A 12407-nucleotide genomic window follows, 5' to 3' on the forward strand; every position below is an offset into this window, starting at 1 on the left:
TTCTTTTCTGGCTTCTCTCTCCAGCTGTTCTCTTTGATCTGTGTCGAGGCGAAGATCTTGCAGGGCATTGTGAAGTCTTTCAACTCCTTTCTGTAGCTCTGGATCTGTGTCGTCCTCTTTCTCGCGCTGGTTCTGGGTCTCGAGGAGAAGCTGATCAAGATGACTCTGGGTTGGGGCCTGGTCCTTCCAGGCCTCCTCCGCGATGTTGCTCCGTTCACTGAGCCGTGCCTGGGCGACGAGAATGTGAACTAGGCTTCCGAAGATCCTGGCGAGTTCTCTGTAGTAGTCGCTTTGGTTTGGATCGTGTGCCATCAGTTCATCTAGCTCGGTGTCTAGTTGCTCTGGGTGCTGCAGGTTACTGGCGTCCTTGGGCAGGAAGGGGGTCGTCACTGCTTTCAACCATGTCGAGAGGTGGCCCCCGTGGACTGCTGGACTGGATGCCTGGAACATCCTGATTCTCTGTCGGCGAGAGAAGCACAGCACACACACACAAAAAGACCAATGCAAGTACGTTCTACGTTTAACGAGCTATATTCATACAGGCTGTGCCGTTTATGAGAATTTTGGGGCTGACTGATGCAAACAGTCAGACAGTTAAGTAGCCAATTAACTTGGGTCAACGAAGGACCTGAAATGGAGATTTGACAGGCAGTAGCCTAGCGGGTCGTGTGATGACACCGGCTGCTGGTGGTCGCTCTACTATTTAACTTCGTTGGTGGCTCCCAGGTTACTATCTCTATGTGAAATGAAAGAAACAAATCACAACAGAACAGAGGGTAGAAAAAGATCAAAGTGAAACACAACACTTGAAATGAGATGAAAACAATAGAAACACAATGTGTTAGTGGGAATAAGGAGGCCTAAGCCTACTGCTAGGTTTTAAGATAGGGCCAACAGGTGAGTGGGCTATCTGGGTAGGAAACCTAGAAATATGGTGTGGCTTAAAGAAGCAAAAGGGTCAGAACACTTAAAATATATCCGGGGAATATCTAATATTCTGTGGCTTATAATAAGTGGATAGGTTTTATCACTTTTGGTTCACCTGGTTGAATTGAAGTCATTCAGGTGGGAACCAGTGGCTTGGTCAACCTCCCCGGTGCTCCCCAAACACTGAACCGCAGTGTCCCCGGTCCTCCGTTACTCTGGTGTGGCGCCGTCTCGAACGGCTTGTGACTTTTAGCACAGCCTTTGGAGTGCCAAAATTGCTGATGTCTCTTGAGACAAGAGGAACCGAGTTTCACTCGCAGCCAGTATCGGTAACACCGGTCGGGCAGCCTTGCTCACTGGAAACCTGAGATGACTGTCCAATCACCGAGGGAGTTCTACAATCAAATACACAAAGGATGAACAAAGGAAACTTAAAGTTAATTAAGGTTTGGTTTGTTTAACATCAATTGAGTAACTATATACAGTATTGTTCAAAATAATAGCAGTACAATGTGACTAACCAGAATAATCAAGGTTTTTAGTATATTTTTTATTGCTACGTGGCAAACAAGTTACCCTTAGGTTCAGTAGATTGTCAGAAAACAAACAAGACCCAGCATTCATGATATGCACGCTCTTAAGGCTGTGCAATTGGGCAATTAGTTGAAAGGGGTGTGTTCAAAAAAATAGCAGTGTCTACCTTTGACTGTACAAACTCAAAACTATTTTGTACAAACATTTTTTTTTTTCTAGGATTTAGCAATCCTGTGAATCACTAAACTAATATTTAGTTGTATGACCACAGTTTTTTAAAACTGCTTGACATCTGGGTGGCATGGAGTCAACCAACTTGTGGCACCTCTCAGCTGTTATTCCACTCCATGATTCTTTAACAACATTCCACAATTCATTCACATTTCTTGGTTTTGCTTCAGAAACAGCATTTTTGATATCACCCCACAAGTTCTCAATTGGATTAAGGTCTGGAGATTGGGCTGGCCACTCCATAACATTAATTTTGTTGGTTTGGAACCAAGACTTTGCCCGTTTACTAGTGTGTTTTGGGTCATTGTCTTGTTGAAACAACCATTTCAAGGGCATGTCCTCTTCAGCATAGGGCAACATGACCTCTTCAAGTATTTTAAGATATGCAAACTGATCCATGATCCCTGGTATGCGATAAATAGGCCCAACACCATAGTAGGAGAAACATGCCCATATCATGATGCTTGCACCTGTCACTGTCTTCACTGTGTACTGTGGCTTGAATTCAGAGTTTGGGGGTCGTCTCACAAACTGCCTGTGGCCCTTGGACCCAAAAAGAAAAATTTTACTCTCATCAGTCCACAAAATGTTCCTCCATTTCTCTTTAGGCCAGTTGATGTGTTCTTTGGCAAATTGTAACCTCTTCTGCACATGCCTTTTTTTTAACAGAGGGACTTTGCGGGGGATTCTTGAAAATAGATTAGCTTCACACAGACGTCTTCTAACTGTCACAGTACTTACAGGTAACTCCAGACTGTCTTTGATCATCCTGGAGGTGATCATTGGCTGAGCCTTTGCCATTCTGGTTATTCTTCTATCCATTTTGATGGTTGTCTTCCGTTTTCTTCCACGTCTCTCTGGTTTTGCTCTCCATTTTAAGGCATTGGAGATCATTTTAGCTGAACAGCCTATCATTTTTTGCACCTCTTTATAGGTTTTCCCCTCTCTAATCAACTTTTTAATCAAAGTATGCTGTTCTTCTGAACAATGTCTTGAACGACCCATTTTCCTCAGCTTTCAAATGCATGTTCAACAAGTGTTGGCTTCATCCTTAAATAGGGGCCACCTGATTCACACCTGTTACTTCACAAAATTGATGACCTCAGTGATTGAATGCCACACTGCTATTTTTTTGAACACACCCCTTTCAACTAATTCAACTAATTGCCCAATTGCACCGCCTTAAGAGCGTGCATATCATGAATGCTGGGTCTCATTTGTTTTCTGAGAATCTACTGAACCTACTGGTAACTTGTTTGCCACGTAGCAATAAAAAAAAAATATACGAAAAACCTTGATTATTCTGGTTAGTCACATTGTACTGCTATTATTTTGAACAATACTGTATGTAGAGAGGAGAGGTAACAGCTTTACCTAATAATAATAAAACAAAACAAAGGAATTATGATAATAATGGTAATTATCAAAATAACCTAAGTCAAAAGAGAGAAGAAAAATAATAAACATCAAATTAAAAGACAGGAATGAAACAAGGGAGAAGGAGTAGCTGGTTTTCACCACAAGGGGGGGAAGTACTGCTTCTCTGTCTTTAACCTGCTGAGCAGAAAACTTAATTCAAATTAAAAACTCAAAACTGGTAAGCATGTATGAATTAAAAGGAAAATCTGAATAATATCCTATAATAATCATTGATAGCTTGTATGTTATCATTAATGATCATGAAATTAATCAAACAGGGTGAGATTAATCAAAAAGGGTAAAAGTGGACATGCAATTCAAACAGAATGGAAAAGACAGAGGTCTGTTAGTCGATTTAACAGGAGACTGCCACTAGATGGCTTACCTTCTAAGTGGGTCAAACCGTAGTTGATCTGACACATCTAGATTTCCACTATTAACAATTACATTTTAATTCAAATCATGTTTGAAACAAACTCAAAGTAAATGTAAACAGTCAAAGGCAGGGAACATTCTTTTGTTTCCCTGTAATAATATTCGCATGAGCAAAGCTGTAAATGCAAATATTTATCGAGAATTTAGACATCTTATTCAAATACATCAAGGGAAAAGATTAGCAATTAGAGCACATTATCTGAAACGGCCACGGGATGGCAACTTTGCACTCATGCAAGCTGGAATCAGAAAGCAGGGCGTACCCTGAAATTTCTAACCCACACGTTCCCTCTGGTGTTTAGATAGCGGAATTACAATTTCAATATGACTTAGAAATTATCTGATCGTTTGTCAGGCTGATTTTCTGCATCAAAAATCACAAGTAACAAACCAAAGGTTTTAATCTCTGAGGTGCTATATTAACATAGGATGAAGGAAGGATCCGTTCACTTCCAAAACACAAATGTAACAAAAACAGGAATTTTCCAACTGTTGACTCCAATAAACATTTATCAAAATAGCACTTATGATTTAAATGTTTTAGGTTTAAAAATCGGGTAGCTAAGCCAATTTTAGACCAGGAGTTTTTATCATTTTATTTTTGAATATTACTGTGGTTTACCATGAATTCAATAACAATATTTAATAAGCAAGGCCTTTTTAACTGAATCAGAGGAACATCGCTCATGTTCAGATTTACATGTTGCAACTAATAAAAGATTTCTTTATCTTTTAATTATTCATATTAAAATGTTATCACTGTAAAAAGATTTTGGTCTTTCTTAACAGGATACTTTTAACATTATACTGCAGTTTACTTTCATTAAAAATAATAGTGACTATACTGTTAAGTTTCTACAAATATCTAGTGCGCTGACTGACCAGCTTTTTGCCTCAGTCAGTTGAGTGAGTTCGCGCCTTGCGACTTATCTCACAAGTAACGTTACATAATTTCATAGCGCACGTGCAGAAATTATTAAAAACCATATACACAGATTGATTGCTCACAAAACGAAGTTTGAAATGCCCGCGTTATCTCCACCAATTCTGTAGCAACAATGAGTTTTACAGAATAATTAACTCAAATGATATATAGGGAATTTGAATAATTAATCAGGAATATGATTAATTTATATATCAGATGACAGTTACATTAAATTTGATTTATTATGAAAAATAGCTCAATTGCCTATACCAATAAATAATCACAGGGCACTGTAACTTACCCATTAATATGTCAATATTCCATTCTTCATACCAATTATTGTGATATCTCTTACTGAAAATAAAGTTATCACGCCTTATAATTCAAGGAAAAGTATTCTCTGGCCATGAAAATATTATCCTATCCTTATGATAAATTTAGTTTCTAAATTTAGAGCTTGTAGCTATAGATCAGACATCTCAGTGACTCGTAATGTAAGTGGGGTGGAGTCCAAGCCAATCGTCAGTATATGGGTTTTTAATAATTAAACTAGTAATACATCAAACTACAAATCACACAGAGTAAATATGCGTACGACAATACAAACAAATAGAATGAGATCACATAAGGAGCTCAGGTATGGAAATCCTAGTCAGTAACTTTTGGAAGCCAACAACGATCAGATCATAACAACACTTTAAAGCAGCATTTAAATCTCCATAGAGAAAGTGATACTTGCAAAGTGTCCAATGTGAGCGTGGCGTGAGATCGGCGTCGAGCTTGTGAGCTTTGCGCGCTGTTCCTTTTGAAAACAGCGGGCGTGTGCCGGAGGCCATGTGACGCGCGTGCACGCTGCGCTGGATCTTGGTGTGAGCGTGGAGCACGTGGTCCTTTGTTCTGTCCTCGCGCGGTATTTGAAAGGTTCAACAACAATGTTCCAGAATTCGTCTTCCTTGTGTGGAGAGGCGAATAGTCGAATAAACTTAGTAAAGAAAAGAAACAACAAAAACGAAAGCTTCCATAGGAGCCATTAAAATGGCTTTTTCTCTCAGCCCCTGTGCTGAGGGGGGCTTGCGCTATGAGCGCGGCCTAAGGCCGTGCGGAAGCAACGTTGGTCGATGCAGGAGGGAAGGGAGTCAGCGTGAGAAGAGAGAGGGCGGACCTTGTTCGGTCGTTCTTATGGCTTGAAATGGTTCACGCCCCTTTTTCGCGTAAACAGCCAATGAAAGTCTGCGATCTGAAGCGGAGGGAAAAGTTCCTTTGTCTCCGTGGAGACAACCCCCCTGGAGATCTAGGGCTTGTCCAAATTCCAGGGATTATTCTAGCAAGTTTGTAATTCAGATTACATACATTTTTCATTACTTTGCTCTAGATAAATGGGTCTTTCAGAGCATGACGATCACAAAGATACTAAACATAATATATATATGATCAAAACATGAAGTTACATTCAAATGCAGAATTACACATATTTAAAGATTTGATTAACACATGATAACACTGCAGATAGTCCCAATTTATATGGGAAATTTCTAATGCACCGCAAAATCAATAACATACACATTAAGACTACATTTGAGTACATTTCACCATTCTTTTGTAAGGATTAGGTTTCCTGTCCTGTGTGGTCGTAAAGTTTTACGACCTGCAGGGGTGGGGGTTGCAGGAACATGGCTCTCTTTGAGAAAGTTGAAGTGAGGAGAGACATTTCCTAAAGTATAAGCTAGCAACTTATACTCTTCACATAACAAAAATTAACCATTTTATGCAATCCATAAACATATTTAAAATACATATTAATAAGGACTTACAAAAGTAAGGAACTTTACGAAAGGTTTATTTTTGTGTATGTTGGAATGTGGTTGGTTTAGTGTCTCCTTTGAGGCTCCCCCGGGCATCGTAAATTAATTTAAGTCCAGCCAGGCTGGCGCCAGGCCAGGCAATTAGTGCAAAATGGGTTTCATTTTTTTATGCCTGAATTTAACCCATGAATCGATGATCTGCATATCTGTTACAACTGAAACTTGCTATTTCTTTTCTGTTGAACAATATATATATATATATATATATATATATATATATATATATATATATATATATATATATATATATATATATATATATATATATATTCATTAATCATTAGATTGAGTGCCCATGAACTTCAGTAGAGAGCACTCAGATCAGGACAATTCCACATCTACCACCAGATGTCACTCGGACTCTAGCACCTCGCATCTGTTGCACCACACCCTAACTACATTTCCCATGAGTCACTGCATCACAATCACCCTGCCACACCTGCACCTCATTTACACACACATATAAGCAGGACACTCAGTCTCTGTGAAGTCTTGTTTAGCCAGTCTGACATTTCCGAGCGTTTTCCTTGTGTTTGTTCTCTCTGTACCTGACCTTTGGATTGTTTATACCTACTCTGATTCTCTGCTGCCTGCCCCCGACATCTGCTTGTTTCTGTTATTGATTCTGGTTATCCCTATATACCTGACGCCGTTGCTGATCATTGCCTGTCTGACCATTTTCATCATTAAAAGTTCTGCACATGGATCCGAACCTCTCGGTCTCATCATTACAGAAGACTTCGCCAAACCAGGATCCAGCAGCTTTATTGAACCCCAGACCAGGTGTGGAGCCAGCTAAAAGTTCATGCAACCCTGTAGAGGTGCTATGCTCCATTTTTCAAGATGCCAGACCAATTGAGCTCTTTGTGGAGGAATTCCTTCAGTATAGTCACCTTTTGCCTGGGGATGTGGATCTGGTAAAGGACTGTTTCTGGAGTGGTCTTGATACTAAGATAAGCTTGAGTTTACCAGAGGAAGACCCTAGCTGGACCCTGGGACAGTTTATTGACTTTGTATTGAGGTTTTGTGGCTCTCCCTTTACAGTTGAGGAGGTCACTTCTCCAAGGTATCCAGCTCCTATCTGTTCGGTGATCTCTGTACCAGCGCCGCTGCGCAAGATGGCCGCCAGCCCAGCGCCACTGCGCAAGATGGCCATCAACTCAGCGCCGCTGCACAAGAAGGCAGCCTCAGTCGACTTTCCGGAGTCAAGTCAGGTCTCCTCTAACACCCAAGAGTCAAGTGAAGCAACAGTTAAACTTCTTGATTCTAGTCAGGTCACCGTTGATCAGGTCCCTGTTGATTTTCCGCAGTCTAGTCAGGTCACCACTGATCATTCAGAGTCAGGTCAAGTCTCCACTGACCGTCCAGAACAAGGTCAGGTCACCATTAACGTCCAAGAGTCAAGTGAAACAACAGTTAAACTTCATGAGTCGAGTCAGGTCCTTGTTGATTTCCTAGAATCTAGTCAGGTCACCATTGATCATCTAGAGTCAGGTCAAGTCTCCACTGACCATCCAGAACAAGGTCAGGTCACTATTAACGCCCAAGAGTCAAGTGAAACAACAGTTAAACTTCATGAGTCAAGTCAGGTCCCTGCTGATTTCCCAGAATCTAGTCAGGTCACCATTGATCAGGTCCCTGTTGATTTCCCAGAGTCTAGTCAGGTCACCGTTGATCAGGTCACTGTAGACCACCCAGAGTCAGGTCAATTCTTCGCTGACTATCCAGAGTCAGGGTTAGTTACCATTGACCTTCCAGAGTTAGGGCTAGTTCCTGTTGACCTTCCAGAGTCGAGTCAGGCTACTGTTGACCATCCAGAGTCGAGTCACGTTCCAGTTGATTCCCCAGAATCAAGTCAGATTCCTGTTGACCTTCCAGAGTTGAGTCAGGTTCCGGTTGACCCTCCAGAGTAGAGTCAGGTGCTCATGGACCTTCCAGGAACCCAGGGCCAGTCACCGTCGTCCTTCCAGGAACCCAGGGCCAGTCACCGTCGTCCTTCCAGGAACCCAGGGCCAGTCACCGTCGATCGTCCAGGAACCCAGGGCCAGTCACCACGGATCTACCAGAGCCTCGTCACACACATACAAGCAGCACATTCACTCTCTGTGAAGTCTTGTTTAGGCAAGGCAAGGCAAGGCAAGTTTATTTATATAGCACATTTCGTACACAATGGTAATTCAAAGTGCTTTACATATGAGAAAGTAAAATAATCATAAAGAAAAATAATAACAAAAATAAAACAAGTAATTTTACTTTTAAAATGATTAAAACATTTTAAAACAGTTAATAATAAAACAATAATAAAACATAAAACAGTGAAAATATAGTGCAATCAGTTCGGACATTGCACAGTGCTCATTCAACAAATGCACAGCTAAAAAGATGCGTTTTGAGTTTAGATTTAAATGTGACTAGTGTTTTAGCACATCTGATTTCTTCTGGAAGCTGATTCCAACTGCGGGCAGCATAGTAACTAAAGGCAGACTCCCCTTGTTTTGTGTGAACCCTTGGTATTTCTAACTGACTTGATCCTAATGATCTGAGTGCTCTGTTAGGTTTATATTCAGTGAACATATCTGCAATATATTTCGGTCCTAGGTCATTTAGTGACTTATATACGAGTAAAAGTACTTTAAAATCAATCCTAAATGTAACTGGAAGCCAGTGTAAGGACCTGAGGACTGGTGTGATATGCTCAGATTTTCTGGTTCTAGTCAGAATCCTGGCAGCAGCGTTCTGGATGAGCTGCAGCTGTCTAATGGTCTTTTTGGGAAGGCCAGTGAGGAGCCCATTACAATAGTCCACCCTGCTGGTGATAAAGGCATGAACAAGTTTCTCCAAGTCTTGACTGGAAACAAAACATCTAATTCTTGCGATGTTTTTTAAATGATAGTATGCTGATTTAGTTACTGCTTTGACATGACTACTGAAACTAAGGTCTGTCTCCAGAATCACACCAAGATTCCTGACTTGATTTTTTGTTGTTTGACCCCTAGAGTCAAGGTATGCATTCACCTTGAACACTTCATCTTTGTTTCCAAATGCAATGACTTCAGTTTTTTCCTTGTTTAACTGAAGAAAGTTCTGGCACATCCACTTATTAATTTCTTCAATGCATTGGCAGAGGGAGTCAATGGGGCTGTAGTCATTTGGAGATAAGGCTAGGTAAATCTGGGTATCATCAGCATAGCTGTGATAGGCAATCTGGTTTTTTCTCATTATTTGACTTAGTGGAAGCATATACAGGCTAAACAAGAGCGGTGCAAGAATTGACCCTTGTGGGACTCCGCATGTCATGGACGTCCACTTAGACTTATGCTCTCCTAGACTCACATAATAGCCTCTCCCTTCTAAGTATGATCTGAACCATTTGAGTACCATCCCAGAAAGCCCGACCCAGTTTTCCAGTCTCTCTAGTAGTATGTTATGATCGACAGTGTCAAACGCAGCACTGAGATCTAGCAATACCAGCACCGATATTTTGGCAGAGTCACAATTTAAGCGAATATCATTTATTATCTTAATGAGTGCTGTCTCTGTGCTGTGATGTGGTCGGAAACCAGATTGAAAATTGTCCAGGTATCCATTTGAGTTTAAGTGTTTGTTCAGCTGATTAAAAACTACCTTTTCTATAATTTTGCCTATAAAAGGAAGATTAGATATTGGTCTAAAATTGCTCAAAATTGTGTTATCAAGATTGGTCTTTTTCAGGAGGGGCTTTACAACTGCAGTTTTTAGGGAGTTTGGAAATGTCCCAGAAAGAAGTGAGGCATTCACCACTTCTAAGAGATCTGCTTTTAAGCAGTCAAGCACACTTTTGAAGAAAGATGTGGGAAGTGTGTCAAGACAACAGGTTGATGATTTTAGTTTCTGCACTATGTCTTCCAGAATTTTGCTATCAATTTTTTCAAAATTAGACATAGTATCTTTTTGATATTTTGGCCGAATCTGTCTGACCTCTGCATTACTTGAGGATGTGCTAATTGCCTTCCTGATATTTATGATCTTCTCAGAAAAGAAAGAAGCAAACTCATTGCATTTGCTGTCTGATAGCATATCAGTGGGAATCTGACTTGGGGGGTTTGTCAGTCTCTCAACAGTGGCAAAAAGAGTACGAGTGTTATTTAAGTTACTGTTTATAAGGTTTGAGAAGAAGTTCTGTCTAGCTGTGGCTAGTTTCACATTAAAAGCATGAAGGATGTCTTTATAGATGCTATAGTGAATTTCAAGTTTCGTCTTCCTCCACATCCGCTCGGCTTTTCTGCATTGTCTTTTCATAGTCTGAACTTCTGTTGATCTTCTCCAAACTGATTTCTGTCTGTTTGTTTTCTTACTGACTATTATTGGTGCAATATCATCAATAGCATTCTTAACTTTTGAGTCGAAGGAATCAAGGAGAATATCAACAGAGTCTGCAGAAATGCTTGGTGTTAAAGATATAGCCTCCATAAATTGTACACTTGTGTTCTCATTTATGCATCTCCTTCTGACAGAGACAGATCTAGATTCAGTGGTAGCAGAGATCAATATATCAAAGAAAATACAGAAGTGATCAGATAGTGCTACGTCCTTAATAACAATGGATGAAATGTTTAGACCCCTACTGATGATTAGATCCAGAGTGTGTCCACCTTTGTGTGTGGGTCCATGCACATGCTGAATCAGGTCAAAGGTGTTTAAAACCGTTATCATTTCTTTTGTAGTTTTGTTTTCTGCATTATCTATGTGAATATTAAAATCCCCTGCAATTGCATAACAGTCAAACTCTGAGGAAATTATTGATAACATTTCTGTGACCTCTTCAACAAAGGCTGGAGAGTATTTTGGAGGCCTGTAAATAATAATAAACAGAATGCGTGGAGCACCTTTCAGCACAATCCCTAGATATTCAAAAGACAAGTACTGACCAAATGACATTTGCTTGCATTGATAGACATCTTTAAATAGAGCAGCTACACCCCCACCTCTCCTAACAGTCCTGCAAACACTCATGTAAGTGAAGTTAGGAGGGGCTGCTTCATTTAGGATTGTTGCACTGCAGCTGTCTTCAAGCCATGTTTCATTTAGAAACATAAAATCCAGATTGTTTGAGGTTATAAAGTCATTGATTAGAAATGATTTATTTTTTAGTGAGCGAATGTTTAAAAGTGCTAGCTTGATGGCTGTGCTTTGTGTCTTTACATCAATCTTAGTTTGATGCATAATAGGCCGCAGATTAGATGAGTTTGCCCTTCGGCTTGAGAAGGCCTTAGACTTTCTATCACGTGATAAAACTGAAATAGAGAAAGCTACAGGCACACTGGGTTTCCGCTTGTTCAGTAAGCATTTGTGAATGTTGCTGCTATTATAGCGGAGACCCGACACATATCACTGAGAGCTGCTATCAGTTGTTTTTGGTTCACCTTCAGCAGATAGAGGGTTTGGGCCCTGGCGTTGTGGCAGCGGTCGGAGAGCTCTCATAGGAACAGGGCCCACAGGCTTTGGTGGTTGGGGGGCCCGCCGTTTTTTAGTTGATATCTGCGGGCTAGCAGCGAATGAGTGGGAGAGTTTAGTCCCAACATACACCAATTCCTCCATTTTCTGTGAGAAGCACAGAAGTGGAGATGCTGGAGAGAGGGATAATGTGTCTGGTGAGATGGGCTGTGTCTCTGGTGTTTCCGGTGGCTGTGATGTGTTGTCCTGGCTTCCCTGGCTGTTTTCCAGAAAGTCGTCCTTGGGTGCTGAATCTTGTAGCTGTTTTGATACATCACAGTCAGTCTGTGAGGAGCTCTGTGGGCAGGGCTCAGCAGGGATAGTGTCTATCAGCAGTGATTGTTTTGGCTGCATGTTGTTATCAGTGTCCTTGTGTGATATGTCAACCACATGATGACTCGGACCTGGTGTGTGTGTGCTGAATGGATTGACACACTCTGCTGAAGGATGACGAAGGGAGAAGAAGATATTGTCCTTAAACACTCTTGCACCTAGTTTGTTTGGGTGAAGGCCATCTGGTTTAAACAATTGTCTATGGCCCCAGAAAAGATTGAAGTTGTCAATGAAATTTACTCCTTTTATATTACACGATCTTTGTAGCC

At 40.8% G+C, this 12407-nt stretch overlaps 1 protein-coding gene across 1 annotated transcript in view; it reads left to right on the plus strand.

The window, feature by feature from the left end:
• LOC113113132 (orexin receptor type 2) overlaps positions 1-12407 on the plus strand; it is a 75267-nt gene that overhangs the window by 8037 nt on the left and 54823 nt on the right. Inside the window, exon 3 of the mRNA XM_026279313.1 lies at positions 7378-7737. Coding sequence (XP_026135098.1) covers positions 7378-7737 — 360 coding nt within the window. The remainder of the gene's footprint in view (positions 1-7377; positions 7738-12407) is intronic.

The sequence above is a fragment of the Carassius auratus genome, chromosome 13, assembly GCF_003368295.1.
Source record: "Carassius auratus strain Wakin chromosome 13, ASM336829v1, whole genome shotgun sequence".
Lineage (NCBI taxonomy): Eukaryota > Metazoa > Chordata > Actinopteri > Cypriniformes > Cyprinidae > Carassius > Carassius auratus.